Consider the following 12037-nt stretch of genomic DNA (forward strand, 5'->3'; position numbering starts at 1 on the left):
CAGTCCACGTCTGGAGAAGTTGTAGGAAACAGTGTGCACATATATTATTCACTCCTTTTTCCCGGGCATTTATACCTTCATAATTTATAACTGTGGCACAGTGGTGAGCTGCACTGTGCGGTGAACCCCGCAATCCCAAGTTCTATTCCCGGCCACGGATTACATCAGCGGCGAGTTGGTATCTGAATCTATTCTCCTTCTGCCCCTCCCGCACTTTCACCAACCCATACTGACCGGCATTGTGTGAAGTATTGTCAAGCAATCCCCACGACCAATCGTGGCTTGAGTAGGCCTTAATCTAGCAGTTGATCGACAATGGGGTTGTGAAGAAAATAATAATAATAATCGCTGTATTCAGCTGTGCTGGTGCATCAGAGACTCGATGGGGCTAGGTCGCACTCAAGGGAAAAAAAATCAACCTTTATGTTACCTGATCATTATTAAGATTATAAACTGGTTTACATTCCCTTCACCGCTTACCCTACCCCCCCTCCTGCCCTTGTCCTCCTTCCACCGATATATTTACCCACTGGCTACCGAGCGTGGCTTCGTTTATGCAGGAGTGCATTTGAGCCTCGTAGAAAAGTCGGTAGATTCCACAGCGGGGCTCACTAAGAAAAGGGCAGCGTGTGAAATTGGTATTGTGCATGGGGGGGGGGGGTACGGCTTAGAAGCCAGAGTCGCAACCTGCTGCTTCTCCCCTCCCCAGCAGCACCACCAATGTCCGCAGCGGCAGAAGCAGCAGGTGCTCGTTTCATCGCTCGTGCAGCCAAAGGCATGCACGTCTTGAATCCAATAGCGATTGTCTCCCCCCCCCCCTCCCGACGATCCCACGTTGGCTCCCACCCCTCATTCCCTCCCCTTCCACCACCACAATTGCATTCGCTACTGCTGCTTGTTTTTGTTTTACTGTAACACGTGCAGGGCAGTTTGTTAATTTTTAGCTACCACCACCATAGTGCTTGTAAATAAATAATGAGTTGCCTTTGGAAAACGTGTTAGGTTATTTAAAAAAGAAAGGTATGACCCTAAGGTTGTTGAGATGGGCTCACAATGCCCGTGTTGGATCATTGCGGCAATGTCACTGAGGTTTCTGGGTTCAAATCCAAACTGTTACTCGGCAAGCAGCAGAATTTGTGTTATGGGGTGTTCAAGTGTAATTGGGTTGAGGATCTCATCCCAGTGACAATTAACTCCGCAAAAAAACATTAAATTTGGTTCAGTACTTGATCAATCGATAGATTCCGGCTCTGGAAAAGTGTTGCTCTCTGCCATGTGGACCAGAGACGACTTGAAACGATCTCGGAAAGTAGAACCATGATATTCGCTTCTGTGGACCGTTCCCCTAACATCAACCATTTCCACTGATTCGTCAAGAGTTCCTGATGACAATTTCGTCTCGTTGCTGCAGGCAAGCCTTCACGCCGTCGCTGGACGAGCTGCTGTGCCCGCCCACGAGCCTGGAGGCGCAAAACAACGAGAAGGCGCTGCTGGACCAGCTGGACTCGCTGCTGAGCAGCACTGACGAGGTGGACCTGGCAGAGATCGACCGTGCCCTGGGCATTGACAAACTCGTGCAGGTGAGAGTGTGTAGCTCCTGTGGGTGGGTGAGTGAGTGTGTGTGTAGCCCGTACAGGTGATTGCGTGAGAGCGTGTAACCCATGTGGGTGAGTGTGGGTGAAAGCGTTGAGCTTGTGTGTGGGTGAGTGTAGGTGTCGCTTATGGGGAGCGGTAGTGTAGCGTTAAGCGCGCTCGCGCTATGAACCCTAGAGAACCGAGTTACATTTCCGTTCAAGGCCAACAATCATTGACTATTTGAACCGGTTCTGAGTCTCTCCTAGGGCAACTCGGCCTTAAACTGAGTACCTGATGCAGTGTGTAAACGTCGCCACTGGGGAGACATAGACCTCGAAATAAGCACGGTTGGCTAGTATGGTGCAAAAGAAGTTCAAACATACATTCGTACGAGCCAGCCAGGCGTGGTGCTGGCCACCCAACCACCTCTTGTGCCGTGCCGGCCTTCATAGGTGCTCGCTAACAGCACTGCACCCTACAGTCTGTTAAGGCTATACGGGGGATCTTCGTTGGGCGAGTGCGACCTTATAATGTATTCGTTTGGCGAGCAGCGTGAGGTTGAAGTGCGCTCGACAGTGCAACCCATTTACTGAAGGAACTATGGATTAATTATCGGTGGCAACGGCGGGGAGGTGCGACCCGGATAAAAAATAACCCCACTGAAAACGTATAGTTACCAACCAGTGTAGAATTCGGGTTCGAATGTAGATTGTATCGTCCGATTGTACAGTATTGCTTCTTAAAGTAATCGGTGTACCTTCTGATGTGTGTGCAGTCATACTGGCACCCATTCTGACCCTCGAAGAGTGAGGAGCAGATATTCATATAAACGACGATTTTTTTGTTTTCATAAGCACAAATAAATCACCCAGGGAGAATTGAAGAGTTTATTGGAACAAGCGTTTACTAGATCAGAGCACGTGTATATTGATTCAAATTTCATGATCATACTATCTTCGAGATCCTGCATGGATTCATCATCCCTGCTTGGCTTTCGTCACACTCCGCGTATTCTTCTAGCTCGACGCATTCCACTCCCTTCCACACTCTTCTGCCACTCCCCTATCATCTCACTCCACTTGCCTTCCAAGCATTCCCCCCCCCCGCGCGAGCAATCACGGCTTTCTACCAAAGCCCTAATCAACCTTCGCTTAGTGGGGGGGGGGTCGCTCGTTCTCCTCTGCTGCGCTCATTGTCTGGAACTCACTTTCCCCAGCCACCACGAAGGTCTTGATTTCCTGCCTCTGTTCAAGTCCTGGCTCAAGGCACTGACTGCTCCTTTTTCCTCAATGAAATAAACAAGCCTCGTGTTTCTCTACAGTGTCCTAAATGCAGGATGTGGGCGCTATTTCAATCGAAATTGTATTGAAAGTAAAAGTAATATTCCATGGCAAAATTGGACAATTTTTATACTGGTGCGCCATAGTGGAAAGATGTTAACTACCTTGCCTGGTATGCATGAGGTCGTGGGTTAGATTTTGACCCTGACGCCTGTATATTTGGAGTTTGCATGTTCTCCTCGTGGTCGCGTGGATATTTCTCCGGGTCCTCCGGTTTTTCCCTCCACATTTAGAATCAACATGCGTTTAAGAGTACCATATTTGGCTGCTATAAATGTCCACGTGACAAGCCACTTCATTGAGATATCATTTGTGATAGCCAGGTCGCTTTTGAAAAAGAGCTACATAGCTCAGTGGGCTTTACCTGTTTCAATAAAAAGTAAAGCATACTCGGTGAACTCTGTCTGACATAACGTTAGAGGTTAATCCTTTTTCGAGGGGCACTACAGAGCTCCTTCTGGTGGAGGCCCTTCTGCCAGCAGTGGTGTGAACAAGAGAGGGCTTCCTCCACGACTTTGTCTTCACCATCTGAATCAAAGGCTCGTCGGCCAAAATGTTGATATTTTACATTGGCTGTAGCGCCCTTTTCTTCAGGACATTGTAAAGAATAAGTATTTTATTACAAATTCATTCACCTAATAGTTTTCGATACAAGTTTCATGAAAGCAGAGGCTTGACACAGCCCATCTTTTGCCCTCTGTCGCGTTACTGGATTAACAATTTATGATTGCAGAATAATTGAAGATTGCAAGAATAGAAATATCGTCTTTAGACTGTGGTGTTGCAGTTGCTTCTCTTGTAATGTGTTTTTTTTTATAGTGAAATGTCATATCTTAGGAATTCCTCCAGGAACATTAACATGAGCCAGCATCACTGTGGGAGGTGACCAGTGGTTGTTCTGTCCAATTTTTTTTCTTACCACTCATTTATGACCAAAATAAAAAAAATTAGTCTGGCTTATTTATTGCTTTGGTTAAGCAGGGAGTCTCTTTGTTTTGAGGTTCAGATAGTGCTGAGGTGCTGATTATGTGTGCGAAAATAGCACCTGTATCGCCTGTTTGTAAATCCGCTGCTGGATGAGGGTCTTCCACGCGGCATGTGGATTGTGGGGGTTACTTGACTGTACTTTACCACACTGGTCAGGGTTGGTGAAGGTAGGGAGCATAGACGTTGGAGCATAGTACAGTGCAACATCAAAATTAGTGTTAATGTTTACCAGTGTTAACCTGTGCCACATTGTATCGAGCACGTTAAGCAATTATTATTTTCGTCTTCGGTTATAACTTCCTAGAATATCAATTCCATCTGTGGAATTGAATGCAACAATCCGTTGGCTAGTACGGCGCACACATGGAAATGCTGACAGCTTTGCCAAGCCAGTATTATTGGGGTTTCACTGACCTCGGTGAAGACATTTTGACCGAGAATCTGGCAGCGAATAGCACCGAATTGGCATCCCTTGCGCGGCCCTTCGTAGAAACAACGCTTTCTCAACATTTCAACGGATCCGCATATCTGGTTTCTCAGTCCTAATAAAACGACAAAAGGACTAACAATTATTATTCTTTGTTGCGTGCGTTTGGCTTTTCTCTTTACCCATCTTTACTCCAGCAGAGTGGAATCTTGGATCTGCTGCCGAACCAGCAGCTCAAGGGTGGCGGCAGCAGCGGCCTCCCCATGGAGATGGTGATGAGCCTGGACCAGAAGGCCAAGGCCATGTACGCGGCGGCCGCTGCTGCTGCGGCCGCCGGGCAGCCGTTCGGGGCCCAGCCAGCCGGCTACCCCCCGCAGAGCCCCCGCATGGCCGGTCCAGCCACCATGGCTGGATACATAGGGGCCTCGTCGATGAGGGGCCCCCACCCGGGCGCCAACGCAGCCCAGCTGCGCATGGTGGGCAGCAGGGCGCCGTTACCGCCGGGGCAGCCCAACGCCAACGTGCAGCTCCGCATGCAGCTGCAGCAGAGGCTGCAGGCCCAGCAGCAGGTATGTGTGCGGGTGTGCGTGTGACGCTATGGTTAGCGCGTTGCGCTATGAACCCAGGGACCCGAGTTCGATTCTCGCTCACGATCACGATCAGTAACAGTGGTGAATATTTGAACTGGTCCTGGGCCTCCCCTAGGTCGACTAAGCCTTAAATGAGTACCTAGTCCGATGTGTAAACATCGCCACTAGGGAGACGAAGGTGGCCGGATATGGTGTCGGCCACCCACCCCTTCGTGTGCTGTCCCCCGGTCTTCATAAGTGCTTGCTTAACACCACTTGCCCCAACAGTTTGTTCAGGCTATAGGGGGTGATCTTTGTTGTATTTGTGTACGGGCTAAAACGGTAGCATAGTGTTGAGCACTGCTCTGTTCGAAGCCAGCGACCTGGGCTTCTCTTATGTGACTCAACGTATATGGAGTACCTACCGTGACGTGTTAATACCAGCACTGGATAGACAAAGTGGTTGACCTTGATGACAGCCAAAAAAGAATTCGCACTGTGCTCCGTAGTGTGGCAGTGTCAGAGTGGAGTATTGCATGCAAATGCAGGAAGTGTCATTGCGTGTACCACATTGCGTGCAGTCCTTACTACTTTGGGGTAATGAGGCCCTAAGGGCAATAGTGCAATAGCGGTGTCAAGTGTTCCGAAAGACCAGGGGACTGAAGAAGCATTCTTGGACTAAATTGGAGCCATGCGTCACTCCCCAGTACATACGTACGTTCGACTTGCCACACATTAGTCTGAAGGGTCATGCAAGTGTAACCCTGTGGGCCATTGGCAGGCCGAGAGCTCTATGTGGCGCACAGGCAAAATACTTGACATCCATGGTGTCAGCGCAAATGTATTCTTGGTTGTTTACATGCCTTTGCTCCCTTGTACCACCTCGCCACGTGTCTCGTGTTTGAACCCATCGTGACTGTCGGATATTTTAGACTGATGAAGACTGCGACACCCTTTTCTGTCGTTGAGACGTCTCATTTATCATGAAATATAGGCTGGTGTGGCCCAAACTTGGCGTCGTGAGTCTTCATATTCACAGCCTCCTCAATTCTATTTGGCAATGAATGGTATTGATAATAAAATAATAATGAATTATAACATACACATATATATCAGTCTTGCACAATTCACATCAATAATAACATTAGCTTTTGTCACTTTTCCATTTAGAAATGTTTAGGCCAATTTATGACGCTTATCTTTTTTTAATGATTGTCAACGCCATACAGTTAACATCTTCCCGCGGTGGTGAAAGTTGTCGTCTGCACAGAGGAGGATGTAGAGAAATGCGACTCCTGTACCGGCAGAGGGGTGCCCTGTCCATGAGGCCTCGCCACCGCGATCACCAACGAGGAAGAGGGGGGGTCACTCTCTTGTGACGAAAGTTCAATTTCCAAAGTTTATATTTCTTGATAATTGGTTTTTTACCCTTCTATCTGGCAACAAAACTGACACCTTTTTTACAAGGAGTCATGTTTGCATAGACCACAATACCTGCAGCCATAATGCAAACAAAAAACATAACTCTGATAATGTATGCACTGTCCTTGAAGTTGATTGGTCCACACCCGAGACAGCTTTCCTTAGAGCCTAGTCTCACATGGGTTGGACCAGATGACGCCAAAAGGCGCCAGATGGAAGGGTAAAAAAACAATTATCATATTTTTTACTGGCAAATGAGGTTCCAATGGTTTATATTTCTTATTTGGAATACTATAGCTGCTCACAGTTTGGCGTTGAGGTCAGGAATTCCTACCAACGATCGTTACGGATTTTACTTCGGTATTTTTACAATCCCCTTGACCTTCATTGCCCGTTATTGGCTCCCAACGAAGAGGTGGCTGAACCTCAGCCGGTGGATTCTAACCGACCGCGCGCCGTCCCTTCCGCCATAGATGATGAACCAGAACCGGCAGGCGATGATGGGGCCGTACGGCGCGGTGCCCAATCCCCAGTTACGTGCCAGCGTCACTCCTCAGATGACGGGCCAGGTACGTGCCACTCTGCCACCACCTCCGCCCGTGCACTCACTCACGGTGGGGGAGGGTGGGGGTTCACACCAGGTCGAAGCGTGTGGATAGCGCGGTTGCAGAGTAATATTAGGAAGCCATTTAAATCTAAATTGAAAAGTAATTTCTTGAGAACTGCTTTTCGTGTTTAGTTTGTTGTCCTTCCCCCCGCCGCAGCCTCCGATTAGCAGAGTTGGCTACGTACAGTGCGAAAGTAGTTCAACATTCATACGTACACGTTGCTATGCGAACGGCCACATGTTGTGGCACACACACGCCTGTAATCCAGATTTGGAAGACGAGTTAGTGAAGTCTGAGGAGTTGCTATGAAACATGCTGGGTAGTGGTATACCGAGTAGGTTTGTGACATGCCTGGTATATCCCTTCTTATGCGTGGATTTTCTTCAGGTTTCCTATTACACACAAAAACGCTCATTAACTAAAAGGAACTGGATAAAACATCCCACGTGGTGTGGTCAGACACTCCTTCAACTTGGTGATTCCTAGAAGAAGAAAAAAGGGCATTAAATTACGAAATTCGGTAACTTTATTCTAGTAACCTTCCTGGGGAGCAGTTAGTGCTGTGGTTAGGACACTGGCTTCATGAATATGGAAACCATAGATTGATTCCCAACATCATTGGCAAGTGATATCCGAATCGGTTCTGCTTGCTCTCCCCTTTGACAAACCTGCAGTGACCACCATGGTGAAATATGGTCAAAGAACCCCCATGACTAACACAGCGTAGGGGACGCCTTCACCAAGCATTGGATTGACAAATGGCTATAAATGATTACTATTGTGTAATTTGTTATTTTAATATATTGAAAAATGCATCCTTCACGTACAATATTAGTACATCCAAAATGTTAAAACATGAAAATGTTAAAACACATGACATAATTGCATTATCGCCACAGCCCTTTCATTTGTATGAATGTATACGCATGTATGTTGAACTTCTTTCGCACCGTACACAGCCAACTGTGTTATCATATTCATAAAATTTGGTTAGGAGAAAAAATGGCTCCGTATTCATTCTCTAAAGTCTACGCAGGTTTTCTCGTGGAGAGCGGGAGGCTGTGTACGTGATGGGGATATTTAACTGTTTTTATTTCTCCCTACCGTCATTAGCAGCAGCCTCCGTTAAACGCGCAGATGCTGGCCCAGCGGCAGAGAGAGCTCATCAGCCGGCACCGGCAGATGATGCAACACCAGCAGCGCGCCATGATGATACGGCAGCAGCAGCAAGGATATCCTCCGGGCCCTGGGGGCATGATGGGCATGCCCCGGATGCCACCCCAGGGGCAGCAGCAGCAGCAGCAACAACCGCAGACGCAGACTCAGCAACAGCCTCAACCCCAGACCCAGCCCCAGCCTCAACCACAACCACAGCCCCAGCTGCAGCAACAGCAGCAGCAACAACAGCAGCAGCAGCAGCAACAACAACAGCAGCAACAACAGCAGCAACAACAGCAACAACAGCAGCAGCAACAACAGCAGCAGCAGCAACAACAGCAGCAGCAACAACAGCAGCAGCAGCAGTATATGCCCTACCCAACATCTCCCAGGGCATCCAGTGCCACCATGTTTCCTGGGGGCATGGGAAGAGGGGCGGCTGCTGTGAACAGAGGCATGATGGGAATCCCGGCGGGCAGCCCTACGGGACGAGAGTTTGGGCAGCAGATGCAGCAGAATGTGTTCCAGTTCCCGCGATCAGGTGCGTGCACGCCGGGGCTATCCCTATGCGTCCAAGCTTGTGGTCGAGTTTTGAATTTTGGAAGCATCCTTATTATTGTGTTTTATAGGTCCTGTTCGTGTTATTGAACTGAAACGTGTATGGTTTATCTGTATTTTAAGTAAGTTAACTAAGAGTAAAATGTATATTCGATGACAAACTACGGTAACAATGTTGACAAAACTGTGCTCCAACCTTGTGAGTGGACGTGTGCTGGCGCACGTTGATGCGCCATTGCAACAGCCACACGGCTGTGTAAATACCCTACGACATTCTCAGCAAAACGTCACAAGCTTCGCTTTAATTTTCGATCCGTAAAACATGCGATAGTCTGTTAAATTTTACTAATTCTTTTAAACTTGCTGTCGCCACAATGACCCCCGCCCTGACCTCCACCTCCCCCCACCGCGGACATCGCAAGCAGCCATGAGCCAGACGTGCGAGCCCGGGTTCAGCTCCCCGACCGCACCCGGAGGTCGCATGAGGGCGCGGATGCCGCAGTCTCCGAGCCTGCCCACCACCCCGGAGCTGGGGCCCTGGCAGCAGGGTGGCCTCACCAACAACAACAGGTCAGTGGCGACGTCCGGATAATTAATACAAATTATGATACCGAATTTCCAACAAGCCTTTGTCCTCAAAAGTGTTGAATTAGGGGTAATAACGTTATACCACCTGCAACTCCCCCGCCTCCAGTCGCACGTGATGATACCACGTGGAAATTGTCTTGGTCGACTATGGATAATTATCCTTCAATCGCAGTTTTAATAAACCCTTAGGCCAAATGCCTCAGTCCCGAACAGCAACAAAACTTGATCCTAAAGTTTTGTGTGCATTGGATGGTTATATAGTGAATATTGAATCATCTGTACGAGGATGATGGTGCGACCTTCCTTCAGACGGAGAGAGCGAATGCATTAACGCTTTCACCATTAGTTGGAAGGCATCGCAAAAAAATTGGTATTTTGGCGGCCAATTAGAGTTTAAAACCTTTGAAGCTGATATTGTGTTTATATGTACATTTTTCAGCCCTTTTGTCAGTTTACTGCTGGATGAGGGCCTCCCCACGGCGTGCGGGTCATGGGGGTTATTTGACCACACTTCACCATGCTGGTCAGTGAGGGTTGGTGAAGGTGGGCAGCATAGACATGCAGCATAGAAGTGCAGTGCAGAGATGTATTTTCTCCACTGCCTCTACTGCCAACCACAAAGCCCCGCAAGCCATGTCGCAATCTGAGCAAGGTGGTCGCCCATCGAAGCTCTTATCAGGACTCTGCCCTGCTTAGTGTCCCAAGATTTGATGAGAGCGGGTGCTTTCCCAGACAATTTGGTCATCAGCCTATCCTAATTATATTATTTAAAATTATAGTATTTCTTGGAAATCGCCAAATACGAGATGATGTTACATTCCTTCAAAAATCTCTAGCAATGAGAAATCAGAACAAAGTTACTTTTTTGCAAAGGCACCCAGTGCTGCTGCTGCTGCTGCTGGTGGTTGCGGTTACATCGTGAGCACAGGATGTTGAGGCCTCTGTTGTGTCGCCCCCCACCACTGCCCTGACCGCCGCCTCTGCAGCGGTGTGTTCCCGCCGACGCAGCAGCCCTTTGGGCAGGAGGGCGACTCCAGCCTCTACAACAACATGAGCATCTCTGTCTCCATGACGACCGGCTCTGCCAGCACCACCTGTGGCAACGGACAAATGAGCATGGGCCCCGGACCTATGCCCATGCCCACTGAGCAGGTACGGCAGATAAACCACGGGTAGCCTTCTTTTTACAAACACTGTATTCTTGGAGCAGTTCGTCGGAGGCCTAGCGATCGAGTGTGCAGGCGGTGCAACTGCACAGGGAGCCCACAAGCTGTTGGGGCCCGGGCGCCGGGCTGCATTGAGGTCGGGTGGGGAGTGAAATTTGGACCAGGGCACTCCGTTTCATTCCTTGAACCAAGGCCGATGCCAACCACGCTAAGCTGCCGATATAAGTAATCGTTAGTGTCGTGATAAAAAAGCATTTAACTTGCGCGTGGTTTTGTCAACGCATTCTGGCTGCAATTCAGATGGAAATAATTTGCTCATAAAATAGCTGCAGTGTTGGACGTACTCAGCTTATCTGACGTATTCACCCGCATTTGGATGATGATGGTGCATTCAGTTTTGTGTGATTGTGAAACTGTTAATAGACCAGCGTGTGGTGAGGTATGGTTAAATAACACCCATCATCAAGCAGTAGATTGACAGGGATGTAATTTATTATTAGTGTGTTTTGGGCAGTGACCGCTCTTTGAATCCCAACAGGTTTGCGCGATATGTAGTTTTGTATTATAATACATATATAATTAACAGCCCTTTAGCGATCCAACAAATTTCACCACGCTGGGCAGAGCAGGCTAGTGAACATAGGGAGGACAGACACGGGGGTATTGATGTAAAGGAGAACAACGATTTATTTCTGCACTCTTATAAGGTATTGTTAATTATGAAAGTGGTGAGTGAGGTGTTTTTACCCTGTTAAATGCATACGACTGTGTTTGTGTAGGGTTGACACCAGATTTACTTTGTCTCTTCAAACAGGGAGGTGTAATGAGGCAGAGCATGAGCCAAGATGGTCACTCGCGCTACGATCAGTTTGCAGCCATGTCCGAAGCTGAAAAGGTAATATTTCCTTCACCGTTCATCGTGAGAGTGTTTCACAAAGAACAGCAGCAGTGAAGTTGAAATTCACCGTGAACTGCTCTCCTAGTCGTGATGATGATTAACAACCAGAGACGAGAACTGTGGCACAGACGCTGGGGTTAACGAGTTCCTTGTGGGTAGAAATAGTGAACGCCAATGCTGCATGTTCACGGTTTATGGGTGTAACAATTTAAAAATTCAAGGTGTGCCTGCATTCAAACGAGCAGTGGGCAATGTTCCTATTGGTGGCACTGGGCTATTGGTGCGTAGTGGACAGAGGGCAGCATGGCTAAAGCCATTATCGTACTGTACTTCTATGCACCCACGTTTATTGCTCCCCTGTTCAATCCACACTGACCAGTGCGGTGTGGTTTGATAACCCCCACGGCAACGTGGGGAGACCTTCATCCAGCAGTTGATTGACAATAGGGCTGCACACGTACATGATGAGGGTGGGGTTAGTACCACTCAACATTGACACCAACTCCTCAGAAATGTAAAGCTGAATAAGGTGAAGGTGCAGCCCTGCAAGTGCTCGCTCACGCCAATGCTGGTCAGACATTGGAAGGGATGGAAGTACACATCACAGCTTACTCTAACCCCACACGACCTGCCGGTCGGCAAACTGCTATAACTATTATACTGCTAAAGCGGATTTTTTTCAAGTTAATTTGAAAAGCCACGGGGGGGGGAGGGGAAACCGTTGGAGAATAATCGAGACTG

The 12037-nt window shown here is 48.3% G+C and overlaps 1 protein-coding gene across 8 annotated transcripts in view; it reads left to right on the top strand.

The window, feature by feature from the left end:
• LOC144718732 (nuclear receptor coactivator 3-like) overlaps positions 1-12037 on the top strand; it is a 118195-nt gene that overhangs the window by 102415 nt on the left and 3743 nt on the right. For 4 of the 8 annotated variants that reach the window (XM_078594223.1, XM_078594218.1, XM_078594221.1 and 1 more), the window contains 8 exons: positions 1412-1580; positions 4527-4898; positions 6794-6889; positions 8042-8627; positions 9070-9214; positions 9672-9755; positions 10219-10384; positions 11213-11293. In XM_078594223.1, coding sequence (XP_078450349.1) covers positions 1412-1580; positions 4527-4898; positions 6794-6889; positions 8042-8627; positions 9070-9214; positions 9672-9755; positions 10219-10384; positions 11213-11293 — 1699 coding nt within the window. The remainder of the gene's footprint in view (positions 1-1411; positions 1581-4526; positions 4899-6793; positions 6890-8041; positions 8628-9069; positions 9215-9671; positions 9756-10218; positions 10385-11212; positions 11294-12037) is intronic. The other 4 variants (XM_078594222.1, XM_078594225.1, XM_078594220.1 and 1 more) reach the window with 3 other exon arrangements.

This window comes from Lampetra planeri, chromosome 5, assembly GCF_965212315.1.
Source record: "Lampetra planeri chromosome 5, kcLamPlan1.2.h2, whole genome shotgun sequence".
NCBI lineage: Eukaryota > Metazoa > Chordata > Hyperoartia > Petromyzontiformes > Petromyzontidae > Lampetra > Lampetra planeri.